The sequence below is a fragment of the Camellia sinensis genome, chromosome 7 (assembly GCF_055761805.1).
Source record: "Camellia sinensis isolate YWXY chromosome 7, ASM5576180v1, whole genome shotgun sequence".
Taxonomy (NCBI): Eukaryota; Viridiplantae; Streptophyta; class Magnoliopsida; order Ericales; family Theaceae; genus Camellia; species Camellia sinensis.
The window spans coordinates 67296074-67308425 of record NC_138967.1 but is presented as its reverse complement, the minus strand read 5'-3'; the positions used below and the strand labels follow the sequence as shown (position 1 = coordinate 67308425).

General features: G+C 37.6%; 1 protein-coding gene across 1 annotated transcript; it reads right to left on the bottom strand.

Moving 5' to 3' along the window:
* Positions 1-395: 395 nt before the first annotated feature.
* On the bottom strand, positions 396-1829 carry LOC145795865 (uncharacterized). The gene is made up of 2 exons (XM_082880792.1): positions 1587-1829; positions 396-1199 (listed from the first exon to the last, which is right to left on the bottom strand). Exons 1-2 carry the CDS (start codon positions 1827-1829, stop codon positions 396-398), a joined length of 1047 nt encoding a protein of 348 aa, XP_082736918.1.
* Between the last annotated feature and the right edge of the window lie 10523 nt (positions 1830-12352).

Below are 12352 nucleotides of genomic sequence, written 5' to 3'. Positions count from 1 at the left end.
AAATAATCCATCGCAACAATTAAGAATCGCTTGTTGCCTGGGGCCCGTGGTAATGGTCCAATGATATCAAGCCCTCATTGAGCGAACGGCCATGGACTACTGACAGAGTTTAACTCTTCGGTAGGTAAATGAGTTAAGGGGGAAAACTTCTGGCATTACTCACAGTTCTTAACATAACACTCGGCATCAGTTCGCATGGTCGGCCAATAGTACCCTTGCGTTATGGCTCGATGGGCCAGAGAACGTCCGCCCGAATGGGCACCACAACTACCTTCATGTATTTCAAATAAAAGTTCCTCGACTTTATCCGGGTGAACACATCCTAAGTATGGCCCAGAGAGAGATTTTTTGTAGAGCTTCCTCTGCGGATCCAATTAATATCGAAGGGCTTTGTTTCACAGTTTGTGTGCTTCTTTCTTATCCATTAGGAGCTGCTCTGAGGATAGGAATGTGACGATAAGGTCCATCCAACTTGGACCCGGTTCAATAACGTTGATCTGAACTGATTTTGAAGAGGCAATGCTCGGCTCAGGGACGAACCCTACTTCGATTGTCTGCTTAATCTCTGAGTTGATGGTAGAGGCTAAACAAGCCAAGGCGTCCGTATGCATATTCTGATCTCGGGTTATTTGATTCAGTTCGTGGTGGTCAAATTTCTCGAGCAAAGAATTCACCGTTTTTATATAGGCTTCAATGCGGTCATTTTTTGCTGCATAATCCCCTTTCAATGGGTTGATTACTAGCTTTGAGTTGTAGAAAATAAGCAGACTTCGCGCACCGAGGTGAAGTGCATTCTGTAGGCCGATTAACAGTGCTTCGTATTTGGCCTCATTATTTGATGCATTGAAGCCCAGTTTGACGGCCTGTTCGATTATTGCCCCTTCGGGAGTCATGATTACTATGCCAACCCCACTGCCATGTTGGTTGGATGACCCATCACAATACATCTGCCAAACATCTCTAACATATATTCTCCAGTTAGGCTTAGTTTGCACTTGATTAGGCTTAAAGTCAGCGAGGGATCCTGTGAATTCGGCTGCAAAGTCAGTGAGCACTTGCCTCTTTATTGAAGTTCTAGGTAAAAACTGGATATCATACTGGCCGAGTTCCAAAGCCCATTTCAAAATGCGCCCCAATGCTTCTGCGTTGCGGAGCGCTAACCGGAGGGGATAGTTCGTTAGTACCCCAATGGTATGCCCCTGAAAGCAATGCATCAGTTTTCTTGCAGCCAGGACGAAAGTAAGGATAAGCTTTTCCAATGGAAGATAACGTGTTTCGGCATAGACCATGGCTTTGCTCACATAGTAAACTGGTCATTGCTCCCCAAGTTCTTCCCTTAACAATACAGCGCTAACCGCGCGATCAGATACCGCCATATACAAAATGAGTGGATCACCTGCCGCAGGTGTTGCCAAGAATGGTACTGATCGGAGATAAGACTTCAAGCCGTCCAAAGCGAACTGGCATTCGGGGGTCCATTCAAATGCTCTGCCTTACCGAAGTGTGTGAAAGACTTGTCGGCAGCGATCTGTGGAACGGCTAATAAACCTGTTGAGTGCAGCGGCCATTCCCATCAGCTTCTGGACCTCTTTGACTGATCGAGGGGAGCCAAGCTCTAGAATTTCTGTTATTTGCCTCGGGTTGGCTTCGATTACACGGTGGTTAACGATGTAGCCAAGGAATTTTCCAGATCTAATGCCGAGTGCACACTTCGAGGCGTTCAATTTTATCTTGTACTTTTGAAGGATACCGAATGTCTCTGCCAAATCAGCTAGATGGGAGTGTTTTTCCTTAGATTTGACCACCATATCGTCGAAGTATACTTCCATGGTACGGCCGAGTTGTTTCTTGAACATGGCAGTCACTAATCTTTGATAAGTTGCCCCCGCATTCTTCAACCCAAAAGGCATAACCTTGTAGCAATAGGTTCCTCTTGGGGTGAGGAATGCGGTTTTTTCTTGATCCTCCGGATATATGGAAATTTGATGATAGCCCCTATAGGCCTCCAAGAAGCTCATGCATTGATGATGTACCGTTGCATCTACGAGTTGGTCTATTCTGGGCAGGGAAAAGCAATCATTGGGACAAGCTTTGTTTAAGTCCGTGAAATCCACACAAACACGCCAAGAGCCATTCTTCTTCTTTACAACCACAGTATTGGATAATCGTGTAGGATAAGTTGCTTCACGAATTGCCCCAGCATCAAGTAACCGGTCTACCTCTTCAACAACGGCCGAAGTATGCTCCGCGGCTGACCGTCAACTTCTCTGAATAATTGGCTTACATTTCGGATCAACATTTAAGCGGTGCTGGGCCACAGATGGATCCACTTCTGGCATCTCGTATGGTATCCATGCAAACACATCGATATTGCCAAGTAAGAAGGATACAAACTCTTGCCTTTCAGTTTCATCTAGGAAAGCGCTGATCACGAAGAACTTGTCAGGATTCCCGTCAATTTCAACTTGATCCAGGGCTTCGGTTGCCTTTTCACTTGGAGTCTTCCCAATGTCTTCGAGGCTCTCCCTATCCGATACCTCAATTGAACGCACTGCCAACTCCTTTGGCCTCTTTGTAACAAGTTAGCATACTTGTGCCGATTTCTGAGAACCTCGAATCTATTCAATACCATATTCAGTCGGAAAACGAAGTAGTTGATGGTAGGTTCTTGGCACGACCTGCATGGTATTCAACCAAGTTCTTCCCATGGTGAGATTATACGGCGAAGGAAGCTTGACAACCAGAAATTCTATATCTACTGATCTTGTGCCCGCCCGAACCGGTAGTATGATTTTGCCCAAAGGATACTCTGGTTTAGCATTAAAGCCGAACAACAGGTAATCAGCCGGAGACAGAGCCGAGTCAGTGAGGCCAAGTTTGGCAAAAGTTTTGTAATACATTATTTTCAAAGTGCTGCCCTTGTCGATGAGAACACGCTTAATGGTGAACCTGTTTACGCATAGTTCGATGACGAATGCATCAGTATGGGGGTGAGTTACTCCGATTAAATTACTATCATCAAAACTGATCCTTCTAGTTTCATGGGGCCGTTTCACTGGCGTGATTGGGCTATGGGAGCTAGATTGCAATTGAAGTGTATGCACCTTGGATGACGTCGGCAAGCTGTATATCATATGAATTACACCAAGAGGAGGTGAGTCCTGCCGCAGAGTTACCGTATTTGTTGGATTGTTCTTCCGGACGTGTTGCATAAGACGGTCGTCTTGCACCAACTCCTCCAGGTGATCCTTTAGTACATAACAACTATCAGTGTTGTGACCGTGGTCCTTATGATACTCACACCGTTTATCCCATTTTCTTATATTGGGAGGTTCTGTCATCTTGGACAGTCATTTGAAGAACGGAAGGTGTTGAACTTTCGACAGAATCTTACTGATCAGCTCTGTTAGCTCTATGTATTTCTCACCTGAGCGCCTTGTGTGCCTGCTATCCACTTGATATTGTTCATTAGCTCGATGTGAACATTAATTGTTTGATCGATCCGAGTCACGCCTTTTGTCTCGTTTAGCTCGATTCCGCGGCTCGGGGCTTCTAAATGGCATGACACTAATCGGCTGAACGATTTCCGGCGTGGCTGTCTCAGCGGATTTATGTCCGGCTTTGACCCACAGGGCATCATCTTCCACTTTGCAATATTCTTCAACCTTCTTCATTAACGCCCAAACTATTTTAGGGGGCTGTCTGGTTAATGAGCTGAGGAGGGGACTATCAGGATGCAATCCCATCTTAAAGGCGGTGATGGCCATGGAGTCATTGCAAGCATCGTCTACCAGATTGAAGCATTCCCAATAGCGCACCGAATATTCACAAAGGGTTTCGCCTGTTTTAATTTGCATCACCCAGAGGGAATCAGCCTACTTTGGCTGGACTTCATTAGTGATGAATCTAGCCCTGAAGGACTTTTGGAGCTGATGGAAACTCCTAATCAACGCTAGCTCTAGTTTATAACACCACCTGATGGCCAGCGGTCCCAAACTACTTGGAAATATTCAACACATGAGGGCTTCGTCGTCAGCATGAAGTGTCATTGCTTGCTTATAATGGCGAATGTGATCGGTATGGTCCGATTTTTTGTCATAGAGGGTGGACGACGGTGCTTTAAACTTTTTGGGTAGTACAGCCCTTACAATTTGTCGCACAAAGGGGTCATGCTTATCTTCCTTATCCAAGTTATCGCTCCTCCCTTGTTTATGTCGTACATACGGACTTCCTTCAAATGAGCTGGATACATTAACTCATCCTTTCTTTCTGGGCTCTGGGGATGGTGAGTCAGAATCACTGTCATTGTTACGTTTCCGAAGTCGACGTCTTCGACCATCCTTCTTTCCCGAAGGTCAACCCCGGTCTTAGCATGCGGCTTGTTGAGATTTCGCCACCTTCAAGGCCAAATCCTGGCACGAGCGCTCATTCTCAGCCATCATATTCTCCAGCCGCTGTTCATTTTGCTTTGCTTGATCCATAATCCTTTACATTGTCTCATGCATTGAGGTTGACGGTGAGGTCTGAGCTACTGAATCGAAGTTCAAGGCCCGTCGTGCGGTGATATTCTCCGGTCTAAGCATGTCTCTTGGAGTGAAATCGTCTCTTGGCGTAGTTTTGTCAGTGACTATCGGACGATCTTCTGTGACGACCGCCATAGATATGCTTGAGTATTCACGCAGACGGCGCCAATTATGGTTATGTGGTTTGGAAATACTCTTGGATCCTGATGGATGTTCCTAATCCTCTGATTGCCACCTGAAAAAAAGATTAACACTCCAATCAGGGGTGCCAGAATTAGCACTCTGACGAACAAGTTAGTATATGTCTTTCGCTTGCTTGTGTCTTAAGTTTCTTGAGTCTGATCTCACATACCTCTCTTTGGTTGATATTCCTCTATTATATTTGCTTTTGGGCCCTAGGGTCGAGCCCACTATTAGTCCATCGCATGATTGCTCATTCGGCCCTTTTGTCGTATGCCAATTCCCACTCGACTCCTTGTTCAACTAGTTCTATGGCCGATTTATCTATTCGGCTTGATGATCCCCCTGGGTGAAGCCGAATAACCTATATCCTAATTTTCCCAAAATTCATTTGGCTCTTATTCATTAAAAATTATTCGGCTCCCACAGTTACCTAGATCTCTTAACTTCAACTGTGGTTAGATCTGTGTTGCATTGTTGATGGCTTTCTATGAAGCACGTGTACGGGTACAAGTGTTGGTACGATACAATAGATAATTATTGTGGTCATAACTGTTTAATTTTTTACATGCTTAATTAGCTGCCTAGATTAAGGTTTTATGGTTACATCTGAAATTGACTTTTGTGTTTACTTGTAATTAGGATTAACATCAAACAATGATGTTGAATTCTTGCAAAATAAACGATGCAAATGTGGGGAAAAAACAAGAGTGTACATATCAGAATCAGAGAAAAATCTAGGGAGGTTGTATTTCAAGTGTCCAGATAGGATTTGGGACTACTTTGCGTGGGGAGTGGCTCCCTACTGGGAATGCATCAAATATCCAAAGGAGAAGTAAAGTTATTCATATGAAGAATGAAGATGAGAGCGAGTATGATTATGATTTTGAGAGAAACAATGAAGTTTTGAATATCTTGGAATGACTTGAGGCAAACCAACGAGGACGACTTGGAACGACTTGAGGCAAACCATAGTGATGGTTGTTAAGGCTAAACAGAACATATCAAAGGAAGATGAAAGCGGAAAAAGCGGGAAATCAAATTTTGGGGGGGGGAAAAATCACTAACCAAAACGACGTTGTTTTGGTAAGAGTGGCAGGGAAGGCTGCAGGAAAGGGCGACCAAGGATCCTTACTCTTTCCTAACATGTCCAGCATATATATATATATATATATAATATTAGATGGTTGAAGTCTCAATATAGGAACAAAAAAACAAAATACCTGCACCTTGAAGCGCTGGAAGTTTCTTCTAATGACTATTCTGGTTGACCTGTGAGTTCCAAGGAGGTGAAATGGTGTGGTTTGTTGTCTTGCTCAAACGGTGATGTCGGTGTATGCGCAAGGGTCATGCAGCAATAGCTCATTATATGTATGTTCATACATGCTCTATCTGGTGCATGTTCTACCATGTGCAACATCTTCCAGAAACTCAGGTATGTCATCTTCCTGTTATTGTCTATTATTCAATTATGCTTAATTTCTCTGTTTGGAGTTCGGTTATGTTCTGTCGCAATGTCAAGCCTTCTGCCCATCATGTGCTCGACAATATGCTCGAATGAATTCTATGGTTGTGAATAATTCATGGAGCGATTTTTTTTTCTTTAATTACATTTGTGTGTAAATTATGCACACCGCCCTGTTTGCTAATATGACTCTGAAAATAGAAAATAGAAAACCTGTTGCTGTCTCAATCATGAATAAAGTCCAACTACCAGCCAACAAAATTAACAGCAAATCACCTTCCTTGAGCTCATAATAAATCATTGAACATTTGAAGAATCAAACAGCTCAAAATTTAAGGTACCTAATTACCTAAAACCCACTGCTCCTGATGATTAATAATTTCATCATACATATTTGTATTTTGGTATGAATTTTATTTTTTCAAAGGTTAATTGTATGTTTGTTGTTTATTGTGAACATTTACATTGTACTTTTATATATGTTTAGTTTTTTCAAAAGTTAGTTATATATTTGTTATTTACTGTTAACATTCACATTGTATTTTGATTTTCATTTAGGTTTTTTGTTGCGTTATTATTAAAATTTTCAAATTACAAAAAGGTTCAAATTTCATAATTTTATATATTCTCTATAGAATGCAAGAGAGATTTTCTCCTTAGAACAATAGAGAGATTTTCTCATGAAATAAGGGAAAGATTTTCTCTTCAGAATCAGAGAGAGATTTTCTCTATAAAATGAGGGACTATTGTTATATATTAGTTTCAAAATAGAAACATATGTAAAAAATTAAAAAGGATGATTTGGTCATATTACGAAAAAGAATATGAGTTGGATGGAATAAAAGACTTAGAAAGAGGATTTATCAAAAAATGATCCCAAAAAAAAAAATACTCGATTTTATATAAATCTTTTCTTAAAAGTAATTCCGCAGTTGTAATTTCGGGAGTCAAATCCCATACAAATATTCTCTTAAGCAAACTTCTAGGTTCATAATTAATAGCCAAACAGGAAATAAAATTCAATATAAATAAATCTCTTAACTCACAGACGTACAAATTTACATATTGTTGAACGAAATCTTAGAGTAAATTGAGTATGAGTTATGATTGAGTTTTGGAGTAAATTTGCATAGACAAAGGTTTTACAACATTGAATGAAAGAAAATATTTAGGTGAAATGATACAGTTCACAACAAAATTAAATTAAAAAAATTATCATAATAATAGATTATTGTAGTATTTTTTTTTTTTAATTGTAAATTGGAAATATCTTCAACATTCCTTTCATATTGCATTGAGAATATTATATGGCAGTCATTTTGAATTGCCAAAATAAAGTTCACTTAAATTATGTAAATTTTTATTATTTTCAGAACCTATAACTCCATATGAAAATATACATTTAGAAATATAATGCCTGTATATTGATCAGGACAAAAACACAATTACCATATATATGGAGGAATAAAGCTTAAGACCCCCAGTGGGGGTACTAGTGGTCTGTCCTGATTGACCAAAAAAATTGATTTTTTTTTTTTTTTTGGTTTCAGCCAGTGGCAGCCCCCCATGTGGAGGTGGGGGTGCTGAGGGTCGTGTTCTGCTGCGGTCTCCAGCAGAACTGGAGGAAGATATGAAAAGATTATAGTAGATCATTAGAAAAAGAGAAATGTATTAACAAAATAAGCAATACATGTACTAAATTCTTAAAAAAAACATGAGTTTAAATATTATTGGATGTGGAAGTATCATTACTTTTTTTTACAATCAATCAAATTTATCCTCTAACACTTTTAGTAAAATTTTTAAGTAGAAGTGTTAGTATTTATGGAATTATTCTAAACGAATATCAAATGGTATGAAGAGAATGACTGGTAAAAAAAAAAAAAAGTGGTGTATCTTACCTTTCTACCACACTAAAAAAAAAAAAAACAACATAATAGAAATAAGAGTATAACTGTAAATTTAATTTTTAAATAATATATGAAATTTATCTTTCTAAAATTAATGGGACTAATTGGTTTATAAAAAAAAACTCTTGCGACAAATCGGATCGCCATTCCTCAATATGGGATTTATAGATAAATTTTTCTTTTTTTGATTGGTATGAGATTAATTGTTAATATAAAAATAATTAAATCAAACTACATAATTATAATCCAATAAAGCATAAATACGGGGTTGAGATCACCTGTACCCATTTTCTATCCCAACTCCCTGTCACGGGATTCCTAAGCTGCCACGTGTTCATTAATTAAAAAAAAATTATCACCCATGCCCACCTCCGTTAAACCACGTGTCCAACTATGACAAAAAATTTACCTAGCCTCTCAACAATCACCAAACCTAGTAAGCACATAATAAGGAGAAATAATAGGTATCAAATTCCCCTATAGAATTTGAATGTGTAACCTTCACAACAAGGTGACACTGTACCATCATTAAATTAAAAGTGCTAATTAACTGTCATTGTTCAAAAACCATGTAAAAAAAAAAATTAATTCTAAACCCCCCCCCCCCCAAAAAAAAAAAAAAGAAAAAAAAAGACATTGTACAAAAGCCTATAAAACTGTAGAAATGCTAATAAAAAAAATAAAAATAAAAACTTTAGAAATGTGCAGAAATCAACAACAGAGTTTGTCCAGTATTCTAGTTCCATATGACTAATGTTGTGTTTGGTTGGGGGATTTAGAGAGGGATTTGGAAAGTGAAAGGGAAAAGGTGTGTAAAATTAGGTGAAATCTAGGCATGTTTTATTCACATTTCACCTACCTTTTCCATTTCCCTTTCCAAATTCCTCCTCAAATCTCCCAACCAAACACAGCATAAATGTATTTTGAATAGAGAAGCTTGGTTTCCTTTATTTGTTTATTTTTTGTTCATGTTAGGGGTTCTTTTGTTTGGTCCGCTCATGAAAAAAGAAAAGAAAAAAAGAAGAGAGTATTACACCTGTCAGAAAATCAACAACAGAGTTTGTCCAGTATTCTAATTCCATATGACTAAATGTATTTTGAATAGAGGAGCTTGGTTTCCTTTATTTATTTATTTTTGTTCATGTTAGGGGTTCTTTTGTTTGGTTCGCTCATGAAAAAAGAAAAAAGAAGAGTAAAAAGAAGAGAGTATTACACCTGTTCCTAGTTGTCCAAAGTGAATTTTGAAGCAACTTGACCATTCAATTTCTTTTCTACACTTGAGGAACTCTATAGATGCATTTCGTTGAAGCATTTGATGAGTGAAATGGAAAAGAAAAGAAAAATAAAAAGAAAATGAGTAAGAATTGATAGGATTTGAATTTCAAATTATATTTAATTTAGTTGAGAAATAGAGAGAAAAAAAAAAAAAAGACACAAGCGAATCTAAAAGATAAAAAAATGAAATTACATTTTCTTCTCACTTTCTTTTCTTCTATGTTTTCATTATAGCCAAATAAAAAGTGAAATTGTATTTCTTTTCCCTTTTCATTTATCCAAATAAACACAATCTACAAGTCATCTGTGTTTGTTATTATCTAGTTTGAACGTTAATGAAAGTCAATTTGTTAGAGGCTACTCAAACCTATTTGAGATTGAAGACAAAAGTCTTGTCAGAGCATTTTTTTACAATTTTATTTATTTATTTATTCTTGTGTCATCATAATTTTAGGAGGCCCTTTTTGTATCCAATAAAAGAGGATGCTTGCTCTCTGTCTGATTTATTGAGAGTCTAATGATGAAATGGAATTCTTATTTGATAATTTAATATTTAAATACTTTTATTTATTTATTGAGAGATTTTTTGGCTACTTTTTTTTTATTATTTCAAAACTTATTGTAACTATAATTTTATTTTATTTTATTTTTTGGGGGGTGTATGCTCAGTATAGTGAATATTAAAGAGAGAAGAAATATATAATAAACGAGAAAAGTTAAGAATCATGAAAATTTTTTCATATCATGAAAGATTTATGATCTTTAAATTACCTTTATTACTGTGTGGTGCTTTATTCTACGTGTAATCCAAATGTCACAAAACTTACATGATTATTTTCATGAAAGATTTTTTATAATACCTAGACAAACACCTAAATTGCCCACCACAACTTGTGCATTGATTGCAATTTTAAAACCATTCAACTAATTGATCACTATATATATACATTTTTTTTTTTTTTTTGGTATGTTGAACAATAAAAACAGATATGATTGATAAGTGAAAAGAAACCATCACACAAGGCTCCCATTCTTCGACAAAGAATGGCGGAGCCAAAACAAGAGTAGTGAGTAACAAAACCAACCAACCTACCTACCTCATTCATACAGTCTAGCTTCTTTTATTTAGTGGCATAACCAGAAACAAAGCAAGACTTGAAGCACAGATATCTAGTTACATTTTTTAACAGGATGAGTAGTAAGGCCCTTTTGAGAAGTGGGTTATAATCAACTTCCCAGATTATAACCTACTTCCTCTCTCACAAAAAAAAAAAACTGTTTATAAACAGTTTTTAACCAAAAAAACTGATTATAATCATCTTTCCACAATAACCTTAAATATGGTTTTTAACAGAGTGAGCAAAAGCAACCCAGCAGCGGCAAGAAACGAGATGAGTGCCCATGGATTGTTGAAATAATCCCGTCTTAAGATCGCCAACCATACGTTCCATTTCTTCCTGCAATGCTCATTCAGTTTGTTATAAACTTCTTCGTAACCTATATAAGATGCTGTGGTATTGTTGCCGAGGTTGTTTAACATAGTCGCAACCACTTCATTTTCACCTAAAAAGTTACGAATAATTCCATGCTGAGTAAGTAGTTCTACATCTTTTGAGGTGTTCACGAGGTAATCCATAAACTTGTGATAAGCAGTGAAATGATGCCAAGTATTATCTGGAAGGTATTGCTCATATGCAATTAAATTTCTGAAAACAGAATCTGTATCGTCTTCAACTTCTAAAATTGGGATTTCCATTGTCCCATTTACAAACCTTATGTCGAACAAATTCCTTTCCCAAATCTTCTTTTTTTCTTTTTTTGGGTGAGCGTAACACATAACACAGTGATTGTAGGACATAACAGGACGAGTGGAAGACATAAAACCGTCAAACCCTTCTACTCTCTCAATCTTCTCAATCTTCTTGAATTTGATCCCGGCTTCATGGAGCTCTGTTGCAGATTTTCGGGGCATATCTTTTAGTTCAACAGTTTGGGATACCTTTGAATGAAATCGGTAGCAACAACAATAATGCAACAGGCCTAGAAGATGTTTGATGTCAGACGTAGAACCTAGTAAACTTTTATCTGGTGTTATCCAATCAAAAGACCCAACGAACGTGCGAAGGAGGTTGTGTAGTGAGTCTGTAGAATTGTTGGTCATGTTGAACAACTCCTCAACGATAAAGAGTGGAAGTTGATTTTCAAATAACACTAAATCACGGAATATGCCACGTCTAATATGTTCAATCCGAAAAATGGGGTCGTTTGGGCCTCTCATAGACTTGAAAAGGAACTCAATGATGAAGCAACTGTCAAGAAGCATCATTTCTACAAACGCATTTGAATCAAGGCTAATGGGTTCTGCATAAAACTTACGTGCTTTTTGTTCAAACTCTCGCATCACCTTGATGTATCCTTCCACAGTACCTTCATTTCTTCGGTTACAAAGCTGTTGCAAATAGCGTAATTTGTGCTCTTCCATCGGTTGTAGATTGTCCTTACCATGGTGATAAGGACCAATAGCAACTACTTGTGGTTCATAAGCATTTTCATTTTCGTTGCGCCATCGATCATGTACTCTAAAGATGCTACGTTCAGATGGTATAGGAGTCAACTCAGCAAGCTTTCTAACAATATCGAGCTCATGAATGACATTAATCTCTGCCATGTTCAATATCTGTCACACACAAATTTCCAAGACCATATGTCAAAAATAATTGTAGAAATTTTCATGCCTTCAATGAAACCACATGTACAAATTGCATGTCTCTCTCAACTTGGTTTTCATTGCTATGAAATATGAATTAAAATGCAAATTCAGACTTGAGTTTTTTAAAAGACAATGAACAAGACAATAAAATATAATTTTTAATGTTGAATACTCATATAACAACAAAATTGAAAAATAAGGATAAATTGCACTTATTAGGTCCCTTGAGGTTTATCATAATTTCAATAACCTCTGTTGTGATTTTAATAATAACATTGACCAAACTTAC

Coding starts and splice junctions, on each gene's coding strand:
- LOC145795865 (XM_082880792.1), bottom strand. CDS start 1,829: ATGGAAGTATACTTCGACGATATGGTGGTCAAATCTAAGGAAAAACAC. Junction 1,200..1,586: donor CCCCTCGATCAGTCAAAGAG/GTCCAGAAGCTG, acceptor CATTGCTTTCAG/GGGCATACCATTGGGGTACT.